This window comes from Labrus bergylta, chromosome 15, assembly GCF_963930695.1.
Source record: "Labrus bergylta chromosome 15, fLabBer1.1, whole genome shotgun sequence".
Lineage (NCBI taxonomy): Eukaryota > Metazoa > Chordata > Actinopteri > Labriformes > Labridae > Labrus > Labrus bergylta.
Genome location: NC_089209.1, coordinates 18177451 through 18190720, shown reverse-complemented (window position 1 = coordinate 18190720; position 13270 = coordinate 18177451). Strand labels below are relative to the sequence as shown.

General features: G+C 40.5%; 1 protein-coding gene across 2 annotated transcripts in view; it reads left to right on the top strand.

Moving 5' to 3' along the window:
* The window catches only part of LOC109982923 (1-phosphatidylinositol 4,5-bisphosphate phosphodiesterase beta-4), a 66001-nt gene that overhangs the window by 40106 nt on the left and 12625 nt on the right, over positions 1–13270 (top strand). For both annotated transcript variants that reach the window (XM_020632392.3, XM_020632390.3), the window contains exons 7-27: positions 398–541; positions 3595–3674; positions 3852–3905; positions 4121–4202; positions 4316–4416; positions 4872–4929; positions 5805–5913; positions 6286–6496; positions 6771–6864; positions 7071–7150; positions 7281–7365; positions 7469–7559; positions 7654–7749; positions 8346–8494; positions 8696–8791; positions 8929–9079; positions 9275–9359; positions 10483–10607; positions 11521–11572; positions 12282–12384; positions 12639–12803. In XM_020632392.3, the coding sequence (XP_020488048.2) occupies positions 398–541; positions 3595–3674; positions 3852–3905; positions 4121–4202; positions 4316–4416; positions 4872–4929; positions 5805–5913; positions 6286–6496; positions 6771–6864; positions 7071–7150; positions 7281–7365; positions 7469–7559; positions 7654–7749; positions 8346–8494; positions 8696–8791; positions 8929–9079; positions 9275–9359; positions 10483–10607; positions 11521–11572; positions 12282–12384; positions 12639–12803 (2211 nt within the window). The remainder of the gene's footprint in view (positions 1–397; positions 542–3594; positions 3675–3851; positions 3906–4120; positions 4203–4315; positions 4417–4871; positions 4930–5804; positions 5914–6285; positions 6497–6770; positions 6865–7070; positions 7151–7280; positions 7366–7468; positions 7560–7653; positions 7750–8345; positions 8495–8695; positions 8792–8928; positions 9080–9274; positions 9360–10482; positions 10608–11520; positions 11573–12281; positions 12385–12638; positions 12804–13270) is intronic.

Sequence of the window (13270 nt, the reverse complement as noted above, 5' to 3'; positions counted from 1 at the left end):
CATTAGATCATAACTAATCCGTATGTCCGGAGATTTAAATAATAAATACGCTGATATGCCACTTCATGTGATATAATAACGAATAAAGAAATCCGGGGGCTGTAAGACGGAATCAGGATCTTCTTAAGTTAAATTGTTATGTTTGGAAAGTAGGCTAATCAGATGAGAAGTGCACATCTGCATTGGTTTCTACACCAGATTGATAAGTGAGGGCCAATGTCTCAGACTATCGAACATGTTTAGAATGTACAATAATGTGAACGACTACCTAGTATATGTTTTCTCTTTTCTCCGAGTTTCTTACCGAAGATGTTCCTCTGCCTGTGTCTGTTTACATATCTTTATGTCTTTCCGACAGGGTCCCTTTTAAGCTGTCTCGCTTCCTTTTATTTTGCAGGACCCCAAGATCTTGTCGTCATTTGAGACCATTGGAAAAACCGAGGCAGACTTGGAGGGCTGCATCATCTGCATCTGCAGCGGCACAGACCTGGTCAACCTCAGCTTCATGTTCATGGTCGCAGAGAATCCAGACACAGCAAGGGTAAAAACACGCATGCATTGTTGTTTTTACAGATCTCCACTTTAATAATTATGACTGAGGATGTGAAATAATACTGTTGACGTGCAGTCCTAGAAAGTGTTGTTTCAGTTTTATTCATATTTTAAATCAGTATTGTATATCTTTATATACTAGCATCCTTTGTTGTCTTATCAATGCTCTCTGCATGCGCTCAAAGCAAGGTTGCAGAAGCTGCCTGCTGGCTTCCCATAATCCCCCTAATCAAGACACTTTTTACAGATGGCATTTTGACTCATATCCATGACGGTTAGGAAACATATGTGGTCCAGAAACCAGAAAGTCTTCTGAGCATCTGTAGTACATCCTTTGTTCATTCAACATTTCCACATGACATAAAGGCTAATAGAACACAGCAGATATTTGATTCACAGACGAAGCAAATTGCCAGGTGAATGGTTCATATGCCGCCTCCCACACACAGCAGATCTGGCCTTGGTTCACTCTGATAAATAGACACATTTGGAATGAGTCATTTTTCTCTGTCTCACCCATTTGCTTTCTCCCGTGTTTTTATAGTTATTTTCTAATCATTTTTGTCTTTCGTTTTGTATCTCTCTCGCTCTGTCTCTCTCTCTCTTTTGTCTTTTTGTTTCTCTTCCCGCTCATTAAGGAAAAAGCTCTTGGGCAAATCTGACTGCTTTATGGAGTAAAGAAACCTCTCCATCTTTATCACCTTCTCAATCAGTTTCTTTCTATCTATATTTTTTAAGGCACAAATAGATGGCACCTCCACTGCCTTCTTTCTTCTTTAACATGCAGACTTTATTAATGATGACCCCTGCTGGCATACATACAAACATTGTGCTAACCATCCATAGTCCACAATACACAAACGTATCTGCAGATGAAATGATGAATTGATCCATATTTAAAGGCTGAACATACTAAGAAACAATAACAAATTTCACAGAGTCATTGGTGGCATGATGAAAATGCTACATTAAGAGAATTAAAGCCTATGTTGGGGTTTCTTCTTCAAAGCAGAAGGTTGGGGTTTTATTTAATTTAATTTCAACAATTCTTATAAAAAGACAGAAACAAATAATATAACTTTTTGGTTTCCTCTGTGGCACAAAGCCTATTTGTTCCTGATAGAGATATTAATCTTGAATAATTAGTCACAAAAATGGGCTTCATTTTACAAGGAAAAGTGTTTTCCTTAAACAGCTGGGCACTGCACATTTTCTAAAACACTACTCACTTGTTTGGGACTATTTATAGCTGAGATTAATACACATTTCACACAATAGTAAGCATTTACTGCAGCAGGATGTTGTGTGTGGGATTGACTCAAAATAGTCTGAAATGCCGCTGCTCATGATAATAGAAGGATCAAGTTCAATAATGTGGCTCATTGACGTGCTTTTAATAGTTTGGAATATTACTGGCCTTATATTTTGATATTATTGCAAAACAAACATAACCTGGGAGGAGGAGTAGAAAACAGTCAAAGTGAGATAGATTTTTATAGCGACAGGTCCAGTGCTGCACAAAGACTTAACAGTTATTAAATGTCATGGAATAATTTGACAGTTTATAGTGAGTGATTCTTTATCAGACTCTTGTCAGTCCGGGATTAATACATTGAGATACCTCTCGATTTACCTAGTCCTTCACAGGATTTGTCCAATATTGTTTTTAATATTTGTTTTTTTCCATTTATTGCAGAAGAATATGATTATTGCACGCCGCTAACTCACCACATGACAATATCATCTCACACAATGTGATTCAATACACAAAAAGAGTAACCAATAGATCCACTGAGTTTAATGGGGTCTTACATAATCACATCCCTTACCGGAGATTTCCCCACCATCTTTTTTACCTTCTACACAATATGTCATGGACAATAGTTTGGCTGTGAAGGTGATTGAAGTGCTGTGAAAAGTAAAAGCTCCTTCTGGAAGTGAAAAAAACACACAGCTATGATAATACAAATCAAGCACAATGCTAGCCTTGAGGAATGAATTGGTTATGTAATGCATTCAGTGTTGGATCTGAAGAAAAAATGTCTTCATTTCAAAAACATAACCAGTTTCAAACCAGATTGAACTGAAAATGATTTTTCTTGGCACCAGTGTTAGTGTGTATGTGTTTCCCATGAAGGGATGTTTTTGTGGTGCTGGCTGTTTTAAATGATGTTGGCACTCCAGGGAGTTCACTGCCACAGGGCTGCCAATGATATCATACAACAGCCTTTCAACACAGAGCCCAAACAGACACATAGATTCAGGTACACATACACAACTTAAAACGCATTTATTCTGTCCCCTCATTCTCTCTATCACACACACACACACACACACACACACACACACACACACACAGACAGACACAGACACACATACACATTCAAACACACCATGACACCATCAGCACCTCACAGCATGCAAGTGGCCCTAAGTAGCAGACCTCGGGAGATGACAGGGTTATTTACATCAGCCGACACACAGTCACAAACACACACACACATATGTTCCTGTTCTTCCTGGTCGCCACATGTCCAAACAGACATCCCCTGCTGCTCGTGTTATCTAGTTAATGTTTTAATACTTATGTCAGAAGAACAATTGCTACATAGGAGAAAGTCATATACAGAGATGGAAAGTAAGAAGGGTCAAAAATGTTTAGATTGTTATCCTCAATTATGTTTTTGTTGATGAAGAGATCAGTGTGTTCACGTAGAGCGACAAGGTCTTCTCTCTGACTGTTTGTTTAATGTCACTGTTTGTAGCCTTGCTACAGCCCTCGGAGTTCATCATTGAATGTATGTTTTCATGTGTGTGTGTGTGTGTGTGTGTGGTGGGGGGGGGGGTGTTGCTCTCTAGCCATTTCCCCACTGGTGTGTTTGTTTGTGTGTATAAAATAGACAGTCCATTTACTTGTGTTAATTTCCCAGAAGACACCCATTTCTATACACAATCTTACCCTCTTGGATGCAGTGTTTGTGTGGTCTGTAGTCAATGTGTTGGCAGAGTGCCCATTCAATCCTTGTTCTTGTTTTTTGGCAGAAATGGATAGAGGGTCTGAGGTCAGTGATACACAACTTCAAGGCCAACAACGTCTGTCCAATGACCTGCCTGAAGAAACAGTGAGTGCAGTTAATAGAACTCTCCAAGTTAACCTTAATTATTTAGATTCTGTGCCTGGAAAAGTGAAGTAATACTTTAAGTTTTCTCTCAAATGCATGTCATAAATTCTTGTAAAAAATCGACCCTTTTTCTAATCTTTGCCGCTCTCTGTGTTTTCATTTCCTCCTCTCATTTAGTTGGATGAGAATGTGCTTCCTGACTAATGTGAATGGCAAGATTCCTGTAAGAGGGTAAGAATACATTTAAAGGCATATTAGATAGATAGATATATTGAGTTATGGAATATTAAAGATGATTTCTCTACTGATATAGGTAATTTGCTTTTTTTCAATATAGCACAATATACTGAACGCTTTTATTGTGAAAAATGTCATAACTCAAGATTGTTGCCAATTGATGGCCCTTAAACAACCAATGTGCCAACATATTTGTCTTCCTTTTACAGCATTACTCGAACATTTGCATCAGGAAAGACAGAGAAGGGGATTTTTCAGGCTCTGAAGGATCTTGGCCTCCCGAGTGGAAAGGTCAAGCAAAGTTGATTTTAGACTGTTGCAGTCAGATAGAGCATGCATGTCACATTAATCTATAGTTGTATTGCCCTTGTGTTAATGAACATGGGCTTGTTTATCTTCCACAGAATGATGAGATCGAACCAGAAGATTTCCCCTTTGACATGTTCTACATGCTCACACAAAAGATCTGCCCTCGTACAGACATGGAGGAACTCTTCAAGAAGATGTGAGATTCCTTTTTTTAACACGCTTCCTTCTTATTTGCCAATGTTACTTGTACCGATATTGTAGTAACTCAAAGTTAGGGCAAAAGAAATCCTCCAAATAATTAACTTAGCAGTAGATCCCTTGCATTTTAGTATAACCATTTTACCTTGCGCCTCAATAAAGCAATGATATTCACTTTAAAATCTTCCCTCAGTTTGAGCTACTGCATCATGTTGAAATAATCTGGACAAATATTTCTGCGCCTGCTGCACTAACTAATGTCTGAACAGCCTAACCTGCTTTGACAATAAAACATGATATGAAAATCAAGATTAACATATTATTACTAAAAGTGTAACGTTCAAGTCTGATGCCCTTTTGAAGACTGCTTTCTAATTTTAACAGAATGAATGACTGTGAGGATGTTTATTTAAAGAAGCATAACTTTTTGTTTTCTAATTAATTCCTTTGCAGCAATGGGAACAAAACTGATTATTTAACTGTAGACCAGTTAGTCAGCTTTCTGAATGAAGTAAGCTCTTTATCATTCATTAACTTCTCTGTGTATTTTGCTTGCCCCTGCCCTCTCTGCGACTCCTCTGCCTTACGCCCACTCCCTCCTCCTGCTCTGGTTAGAAGTTGCCTTCTAGCTGAACTGGACGTCAGCCACTTCTCATGAACCTTCAATAAATGAGAACTACTAACTTCCAGCCAGCCTGTGAGGGCAATTTCAACCAACTCCCCAATCCTGCATTCCCACCCTCGTCTTATTCCCCGGCTTGCCTCCCTGTGTCTGATTGGTGTTGCCATGGCAATGGGAGGGTAGAGGCTTTTTATCCTGTTGCTTCCTGCTGTCTGCGTCTGTTTTCTGTGGCTGTGCTCCTCTGTGTGGCTGAATACCTGCTTAGTCTCCCACTGCATGTGTGCTGCCTCATCACGGTCAAGACCAGCCAGTGGAGCCAAAGCTTTGGTTAGATGAATTCCCACCTGGCTGCATGAGTGGGCAGCCACATTGTAACAATGTTTTGATGCTGTTTTGATTAAGTAGAACTGCCTTGAACCTCTCCAACACATACAACCTCTTTGCTTTTAAGCAAACACGTAATCATTGCACCTGTTAGTGTGGCTCTCAGTTTCTTGTCAACATCTTAGAATTATTTAGTTTGATACATTCTGCTTTTAATGAGGTAGTTTTTCAATGTACTGCATTGATATCCTTGAAAGCAATTCAAATAAGGAAAAAACAGTTTTTGAATTGAGCACCTTTGGCACCTTGTCCCTTGTTGCATTAAGCCGACCCCCTGTCCTTTGTGTCGATTCAAGCCAATTTGTTGCATCTCATTTGTTAGAAAGTAATTCGACGATATGTTCCTGTATCAACTTGTGTGTGCATGTGTTGCCCCTCAGAACCAGCGTGACCCCCGGTTAAATGAGATTCTGTTCCCATTCTACGACCCCAAGAGGGTGATGCAGATCATTGAGAAATACGAGAGAGATGAAGAGCTCAAGAAGAAAGGTAAAAGATGTGGAGGGAAACGAGAGGCTGGGAGTTACTTTAGACTGCGCTGCCATCTGCCTGTGAACGTTTAAAACTACAGTGTCATATAAAATCACCGGCACAGTTGCACACCAGTGACAATTTATTTTCAGCATGCCTTTATTTCCTCTGATCATTACAATAGCTGCAGGAAGTGGTAGTGCTACTCTGTAATAAATCTAGCATACTTAGATCAATATCGGCAACCTTTCTTTAAAATTTGAATTGAATTCATGATTACAAGTTCTAATTCTAGTGATTGCACTACTGCCTTCAGTCATAAGCAGTCATTCAGCTACTTTACTCTTAAACCCTCGGCCTTACTTTCACTCCTCGTTCTGTCTACTCCAGGCTGCATGTCCAGTGACGGTTTCTGCAGATACCTGATGTCAGATGAAAATGCTCCAGTTTTCTTGGACCGTTTGGAGCTGTACCAAGAAATGGACCAGCCGCTTGCCCACTACTTCATCAGTTCCTCCCACAACACGTACCTGACAGGGCGACAATTTGGAGGAAAGTCCTCAGTGGAGATGTATCGCCAGGTTCTGCTATCTGGATCCAGGTACAAACAACAGTGTGTCATGGACTGGTGGATACTCGTGAAGGCAGACACATTAACACCCAACATAGTGCTGATCTTATTCTACACAGACAATACATGAGGGTACATCATCAGCAGGTGTCTGCATGTGCAGAATCTGCTTTGTTAAAATGTGCTGCATTGACAGGACACTCTTGTAAAGGAGATTCTTAATCTCAGTGAGTTTTTTTTCCTGGTGAAACGTTTTTTAAATAAAAGTAAAACAAGGTTTATGTGTGTTTTTCCATCCTGTCAGATGTGTGGAGTTGGACTGCTGGGATGGAAAAGGAGAGGACCAGGAGCCCATCATCACTCACGGCAAGGCCATGTGCACAGACATCCTGTTCAAGGTAAATACACAAACACAACAGAGGAAGACTGCTTTCTTCCAGCTTTGGTTCAATATGATTGAATGAAGTATCACTGCCCTCTGCTGTTGAGAGTATGAAATGCACAAGTCTTGGTGTGTTCCTAGTTCATTACCGTTCTTTTTCTTTTTCTTGCTTTCATGCTTCATCTTTATCTTTTGTTTCTTTCTTCTTCTCTGCCCCAACAGGATGTTATTCAAGCTATCAAGGAGACCGCATTTGTCACTTCAGATTACCCTGTTATTTTGTCTTTTGAAAACCATTGCAGGTCTGTATACAACTAGTTATTAGCAAAGGAGTGATGCGTTGTGATTTTGCAATTGTCATTATTCTTTACAGATATTAAAGAATAATGGCCTGAAAAATATAAATCTCTGTTTTTGTGTTTGTCTCACCAGTAAACCACAGCAGTACAAGATGGCCAAGTATTGTGAGGAGATCTTTGGGGATCTCCTCCTCAAACAGCCTCTGGAAAACTTCCCGGTAAGGACTCTCACAAGGTCTTTCACAAGGTCTTTCAGAGTTGTTTGCATTTAGATGATTGTCATTTATATTTGAACTTGTGATTTTTCTCTCCTTTGGGCAGATTGAGCCTGGGCGCCCTTTACCCTCTCCAAATGACCTCAAACGTAAAATCCTCATCAAAAACAAACGCTTAAAACCTGAGGTTGAACAGAGTAAGTACACAACTCACACTGATGACCTGATACATTGCTGTCCTTTTATGATTTATGTTTTTTAACAAGTCATGTGCGTGTCTGTGTCATACAGAACAGCTGGAGGCTTTTAAGAAACACATGGAGGCAGGAGAGACCAACACTACAGCCATCATCATGGGAGAGGAGATTCAAGAGGACACAGAGAATGGTCAGTTTAATGCAGGGTCATCAACTACATTTGTACAAAGGCCATCTTTTTTCTTGACAGACACTGTGGTGGCCGGGCTTTATAATATTCTTGCACATAAGCCTGACAGCTGTTAAGCCCGATGCTCAGAAGTTGGTGTCGGTGGGGAATATGATTTCTCACATAAACCTAATGCAAGTATTTCAGCCTTGTTGTTTTATTTTTATGTTTATTATTTAATCACCCACAATTATTTGTATTCTGGGGGTCGGATGGGAAGCTTTGGGGGCCTGATGTGGCCCGCAGGCCACCAGTTGATGATCACTGGTTTAATATTCAAACTGTTCAAACTTTAGAACTCCTTGAAATTAGAGAGTAGTGAAGGAGTAGGGGTTTAATGATGACATGTACAGAACATGACACAAATAAGCTTTCTAATTACATTTCATTTAATGTCATTATGATAACAATGTTTAAAGAAAAGACCCTTTCAAAATGGTGTATTGGTGCTCAGTTAGGTGAGATTACTTTGTAGCCGACGCATCAATGAAAACATTTTCCTGGATATGGAAAATCAGTGCTCTGGACTTAATCTGTTTTTGTGGTTGTTTGTGTAGGAGAAAAGGAGGCTGAGGATAAGGATCTGAATTCAGAGGCTCCCAGCATCCAATCAGAGGCACCCAGTGAGAAAGAGGCCAACAGCGTTTCTCAAAGTAACGCTGTCAGCACCGGGAAAGAAGAACAACGCACCAACAGTATCAAGAAGGTGTGTGTGTCTTTACTTGAAATTGTTACAACACTGTTCCTTTTCACCTTGAATATTCTCTTTTTAAATTTTTTTGTTGTTTTATATTATAGGATCCTTTTTTGATCAATGATTATCATGGAAGAATGAAAGTGCTGACATTGATGCCAAGAGGCAACGTTTAAATTCAGGTCTTTGTGTGTTTTTTCTGTCTGTTTCCAGGTGCCAGATGATGATGTGACAGAGATATCAGAAGCCACAGAAGCAACAGATGCCACAGATATCTCAGAAGCATCTGACAAAGAAAATAACAAAAAGGCAAGGGCGAGACTGCAACGACATTTTTTTCCCTTTACATCCAACGAATTACATCTTGGGAAAAGCATGATGTTTGGTTTATGAATCAGATACATTGAAGTGTCCTAAGAATGTATGATTGTACCTGTCCTGTGCAGGGTGGGGAAGGGGGAGAAGAGGAGAACGTTGAGGAGGCTCTGATAGCTCAGTACACGTATGTTGGAGCCACCACAAACATCCACCCATATCTGTCAGCCATGGTCAACTACGCACAACCCATCAAGTTTCAGAGCTTCGACATGGCAGAGGGTAAGCTTCTCCGGGTCTTACTGTTTTGTCAATTTCACATTTGTTTTGACTGTGATCCTGAAAGATTATTGTTCATTAATACAAAGAATACAAATCCATACGAAGGATGTTCAATGAATATTTCAGTCACACGTGTGGCTCTGGATTAAAACACAATGTCATAAACTCTTTTCTTCTCTCTTCCCTGTCTTTCAGAAAAGAACATCCACCATAACATGTCATCTTTTAACGAGTCTGTTGGTCTGGGATACCTGAAGACCAATGCCATAGAGTTTGTCAAGTATCTTTTGAGCTCACAGTCACAGCTGTGCTACATTTTTCTCACCATGTCATGAAAGGCCTTTTTATAGTATAGTATGTACCTATTAACAACTATGTGCCAAAGAAAATCTCTTTAAGTATTAAAGGATGATTAAGTTGACTGTTCCACACTACCAGAAACTTCAAACCTGCACTTGGGGGCAGAGGAAACAAATTGAGTTCACAACACTGAAATATCACAGTATACGTTTGAGAAACTGTTGAATAACATTTTCAGCTGTAATGTAGCATCATTATCAGTCATTTGAGTTTCATGTTCTGTCATCACAGCAATTTCAAACCCAATATTTATTCTATTTTAGCTCTTTTTTGTCTCGCCTAAACCTGGGGGGGAATATTTGGCTTTTCAACAGCTACTACTATTCTATGATCATTTGCTGTTTGCAAACTGTGTCCTGATACTAGTTTCTGCAAATAAGGTTGCCATCTGTCAAAAACAGATGCCTGTTGCATCCAAAACGACATTTAGAGGTGCAATAATAGTGAACCAAAACAGTAAATATATAGATGAAGGCCAGAAGCTGAACAACAAACTGACACTTAAGACTTAAAGACGAGTGGAGTTGCTGAGTCAGGTGATATTTCTCTGTAGGTTCATCACTACGAGGAACGTCTTTCACATTGTAACATTGACCTCTGATACGTTGTGATCTTGAAACTAAAGATTATAGCTATTAATTAAAAACAGGAAACAGAAAGCCGTGTTCCTCACCTGGGTGGAGCTGTCTGATAAAGTCTGACTTTTAACTTAATAGATTGAGGTCACCTCAATAAGAGCTGATGGTGGGTCAGAGCTGATGTTTTTCAGACATATTTGTTGCAGCGCCGCTGTCGGAAATAACATGAGGCCTCTTGAGGCCGTTGTGCCTTTGGACTGTGTAACTTGGCCTGACACACGCACACTTTGACTCTTCCCCCCCCCCAATGGAACTACTTGACCCAGGTTGTTCACACTAAAAATAGTGCTGCAGTCTATTTACCACACATATACACACAAGCGCTCAAATGCATACTCACACATGTGCTGGAACACAGATGCTCCCCCTCTCTCTTTTCATTTTTTTTCCTGAACTTCAGTGCAGCTACAACAAGCGTCAGATGAGCCGGATCTACCCCAAAGGAGGCCGGGTGGACTCCAGTAATTACATGCCTCAGATATTCTGGAACGCAGGCTGCCAGATGGTCTCACTCAACTTCCAGACCCCAGGTACCACAGCACCAAACACAGGACCTCTGACCTCTCACCCATACACCACACACAGCATGAACATATTACAAGCATATACAGATGTAAGCACCTGATCGACCCTCTAATTCAAAAAAGTACAGAAGATGAACTTGTGACCTCACATTCATACATCATACTGTGAGCATCATGAAGACACGTGTGTCATCACCAGACCAATTTATACATGCACATCTCCAAATAAGCGCAAGCTTATTCTAAGAAGAACTAAAATTAATTACAAATAAAGATCCTTTTTGAAATGATATGTTGGCTTAATGGGTCACATCAGCCAGATTACAACAAATCTTGTCATCTCACTGTAAATGACAGTGGAATCTAGTCATGCAAAATTTGTCAGATATCTTTTCCTGGAACCTCCAACAAAAACTGTAAAGTTTGTGTTTTTCAAATTGGTCTTTTGAGAACTGTCCACATCAAACCCTGTGGTCTGGTTTGTTTCTGGTGAACTGAGCCTTTAAGCATCAACAATTTGTATGTCATTTTGTAGCATCCCTTGTCCCTTTTCTTGTTTTCGTGACACACCGACACATTTTTTCATAAAGTGTCAATGCCACACACAAACACACACACACACACACACACACACACACACACACACACACACACACACACACACACACACCAATACAGTGAGTGATGCCTGACAGCAGACAGCTGCTACCCCACGGCTGGAGGCAAAAGAAGACGGACCATATGGCCTGCTGGGAGCAGAGCATGTGCAATGCTTAGGGGAAAGTGAAAAAAAGCAAAGAAGTACTTCCACAGAAAATGAAGCATAGGAAGTGAATTGAACATTGAAAAAAAATATTTGATGTTTCTGTAGGTAATGTGAGCAGCTGATTTCTGTGTCTCCTCTCGTTCTCTCTCTTAGATCTGTCCATGCAGCTGAATCAGGGAAAGTTTGAGTACAACGGCTCCTGCGGGTGAGAACAGCTCTTCACTTCTCTCACTCGCTCATTCTTTCCTATCCCTCCATTCTCCGCCCCTTTCTAAAGCTCATCAATTAAAGCATGTCACATCTCATTAGTGGTTGCCAGCAGCAACCATAGCTACTGTCTGCCCCGGGAGCCAGTGAGTGCTTCAGGGATGTGAGCTCCTCTTCGCCCGCCTCTAAAGTTCTCTGCAGTCATCTATCTCCTCCTCTCTCCATCACTGTCTCCGTCCCTCGGCTCTAATACTGTCCCTGAGGGCAGAGATTCACTGCTAATGCTGGAAATCTCATATGTGGGAAGATCAGAGCTTTTGAAGACACTCATCATTACTAATGTCACTCTGCCGGGCCCGAGGTTAACACACACACACACACGCATACACACACACACACACACACACACACACACACACACACACACACACGCACACGCACACGCACACGCACACGCACACGCACACGCACACGCACACGCACACACACACGGGCTCCCCCACACAAAGCTGTAGTACCTTCCTGTTCCCAGTAGATTATAAAAGAGCTTAGTTTAAACTATAATTCTCTGAAATCAAATGTTGTGCAGCTGATCTTATTAGATGTCCAACCCAAATAGTAAAATCCTATATTGTTTTTGAAAGGTAGATTGATTTTGCTCTGCACTCATTTTCTCCATTCATTTTCTGTGTTTGTGTGTGTTTCAGGTACCTGCTGAAGCCAGATTTCATGCGGCGGTCAGACAGGATGTTTGACCCTTTCTCAGAGACACCGGTGGATGGTGTTATTGCTGCAACCTGCAGCGTACAGGTCAGGTTATCCGACACTTCTGTCAAGCTCGTAATATTTCACTAAAAGCAAAAATACAAAAAAATGTCAGCATTTCACTTAAACAAAACGTGATTTACTTTTAAACAAAGATTTTGCCTCATCACACTCATCTGTACTTTAATATTGGTGACTTGGCAATGCTGATGGTTCTTTGTTTTAACTCATACCTACAATGTCAAGATCCACTTTACACTTTTTTAATACTCATTGTTATGTCCTCTGTTCTTCTTCAGGTGTTTTCTGGACAGTTCTTGTCAGATAAGAAAATCGGTACATACGTTGAGGTCGACATGTACGGGCTGCCGACGGACACCATCAGGAAGGAGTTCCGTACACGCATGGTGATGAACAACGGCCTGAACCCAGCATACAACGAGGAACCCTTCGTCTTCAGAAAGGTAGGGAGAGAAGCGTGGACAGCGGTTGTGAGGTGAGGTGTGATAACGGATACAGTGAGGTTAAATTAGTGAACCACATGCATACTTTCTGCATTGTGATGAAAGTTACAATATTTCCACAGTCAGATAAAAAGAAAAGGGACAGAGGACAGTCATGATTTGGTTTGGAAGAAATTATACAAGCTAGTTATTCGAGGAGCGAGAGGAACTATAGAGGGAAAAGAACAGAGAACTTCCAGGAGGAAAGGGAGGACTGATACATTTGGCTAAAAGTAATGACTAATAAAAAAATATTTATAAATGTATTTCAGTATGTATATGAACCAAAGCAGGGCAAGACCATGAAGCAGTTTTTAGAATTCCTTTTTGTGGTTTTAGGAGAGACAGAACAGCGGTAAACAAAGGGCAGCAAGAACAAAGGAACAATGTGGAGAAACTGAGAAAGAAACAATTAGTAATAGAGCAAG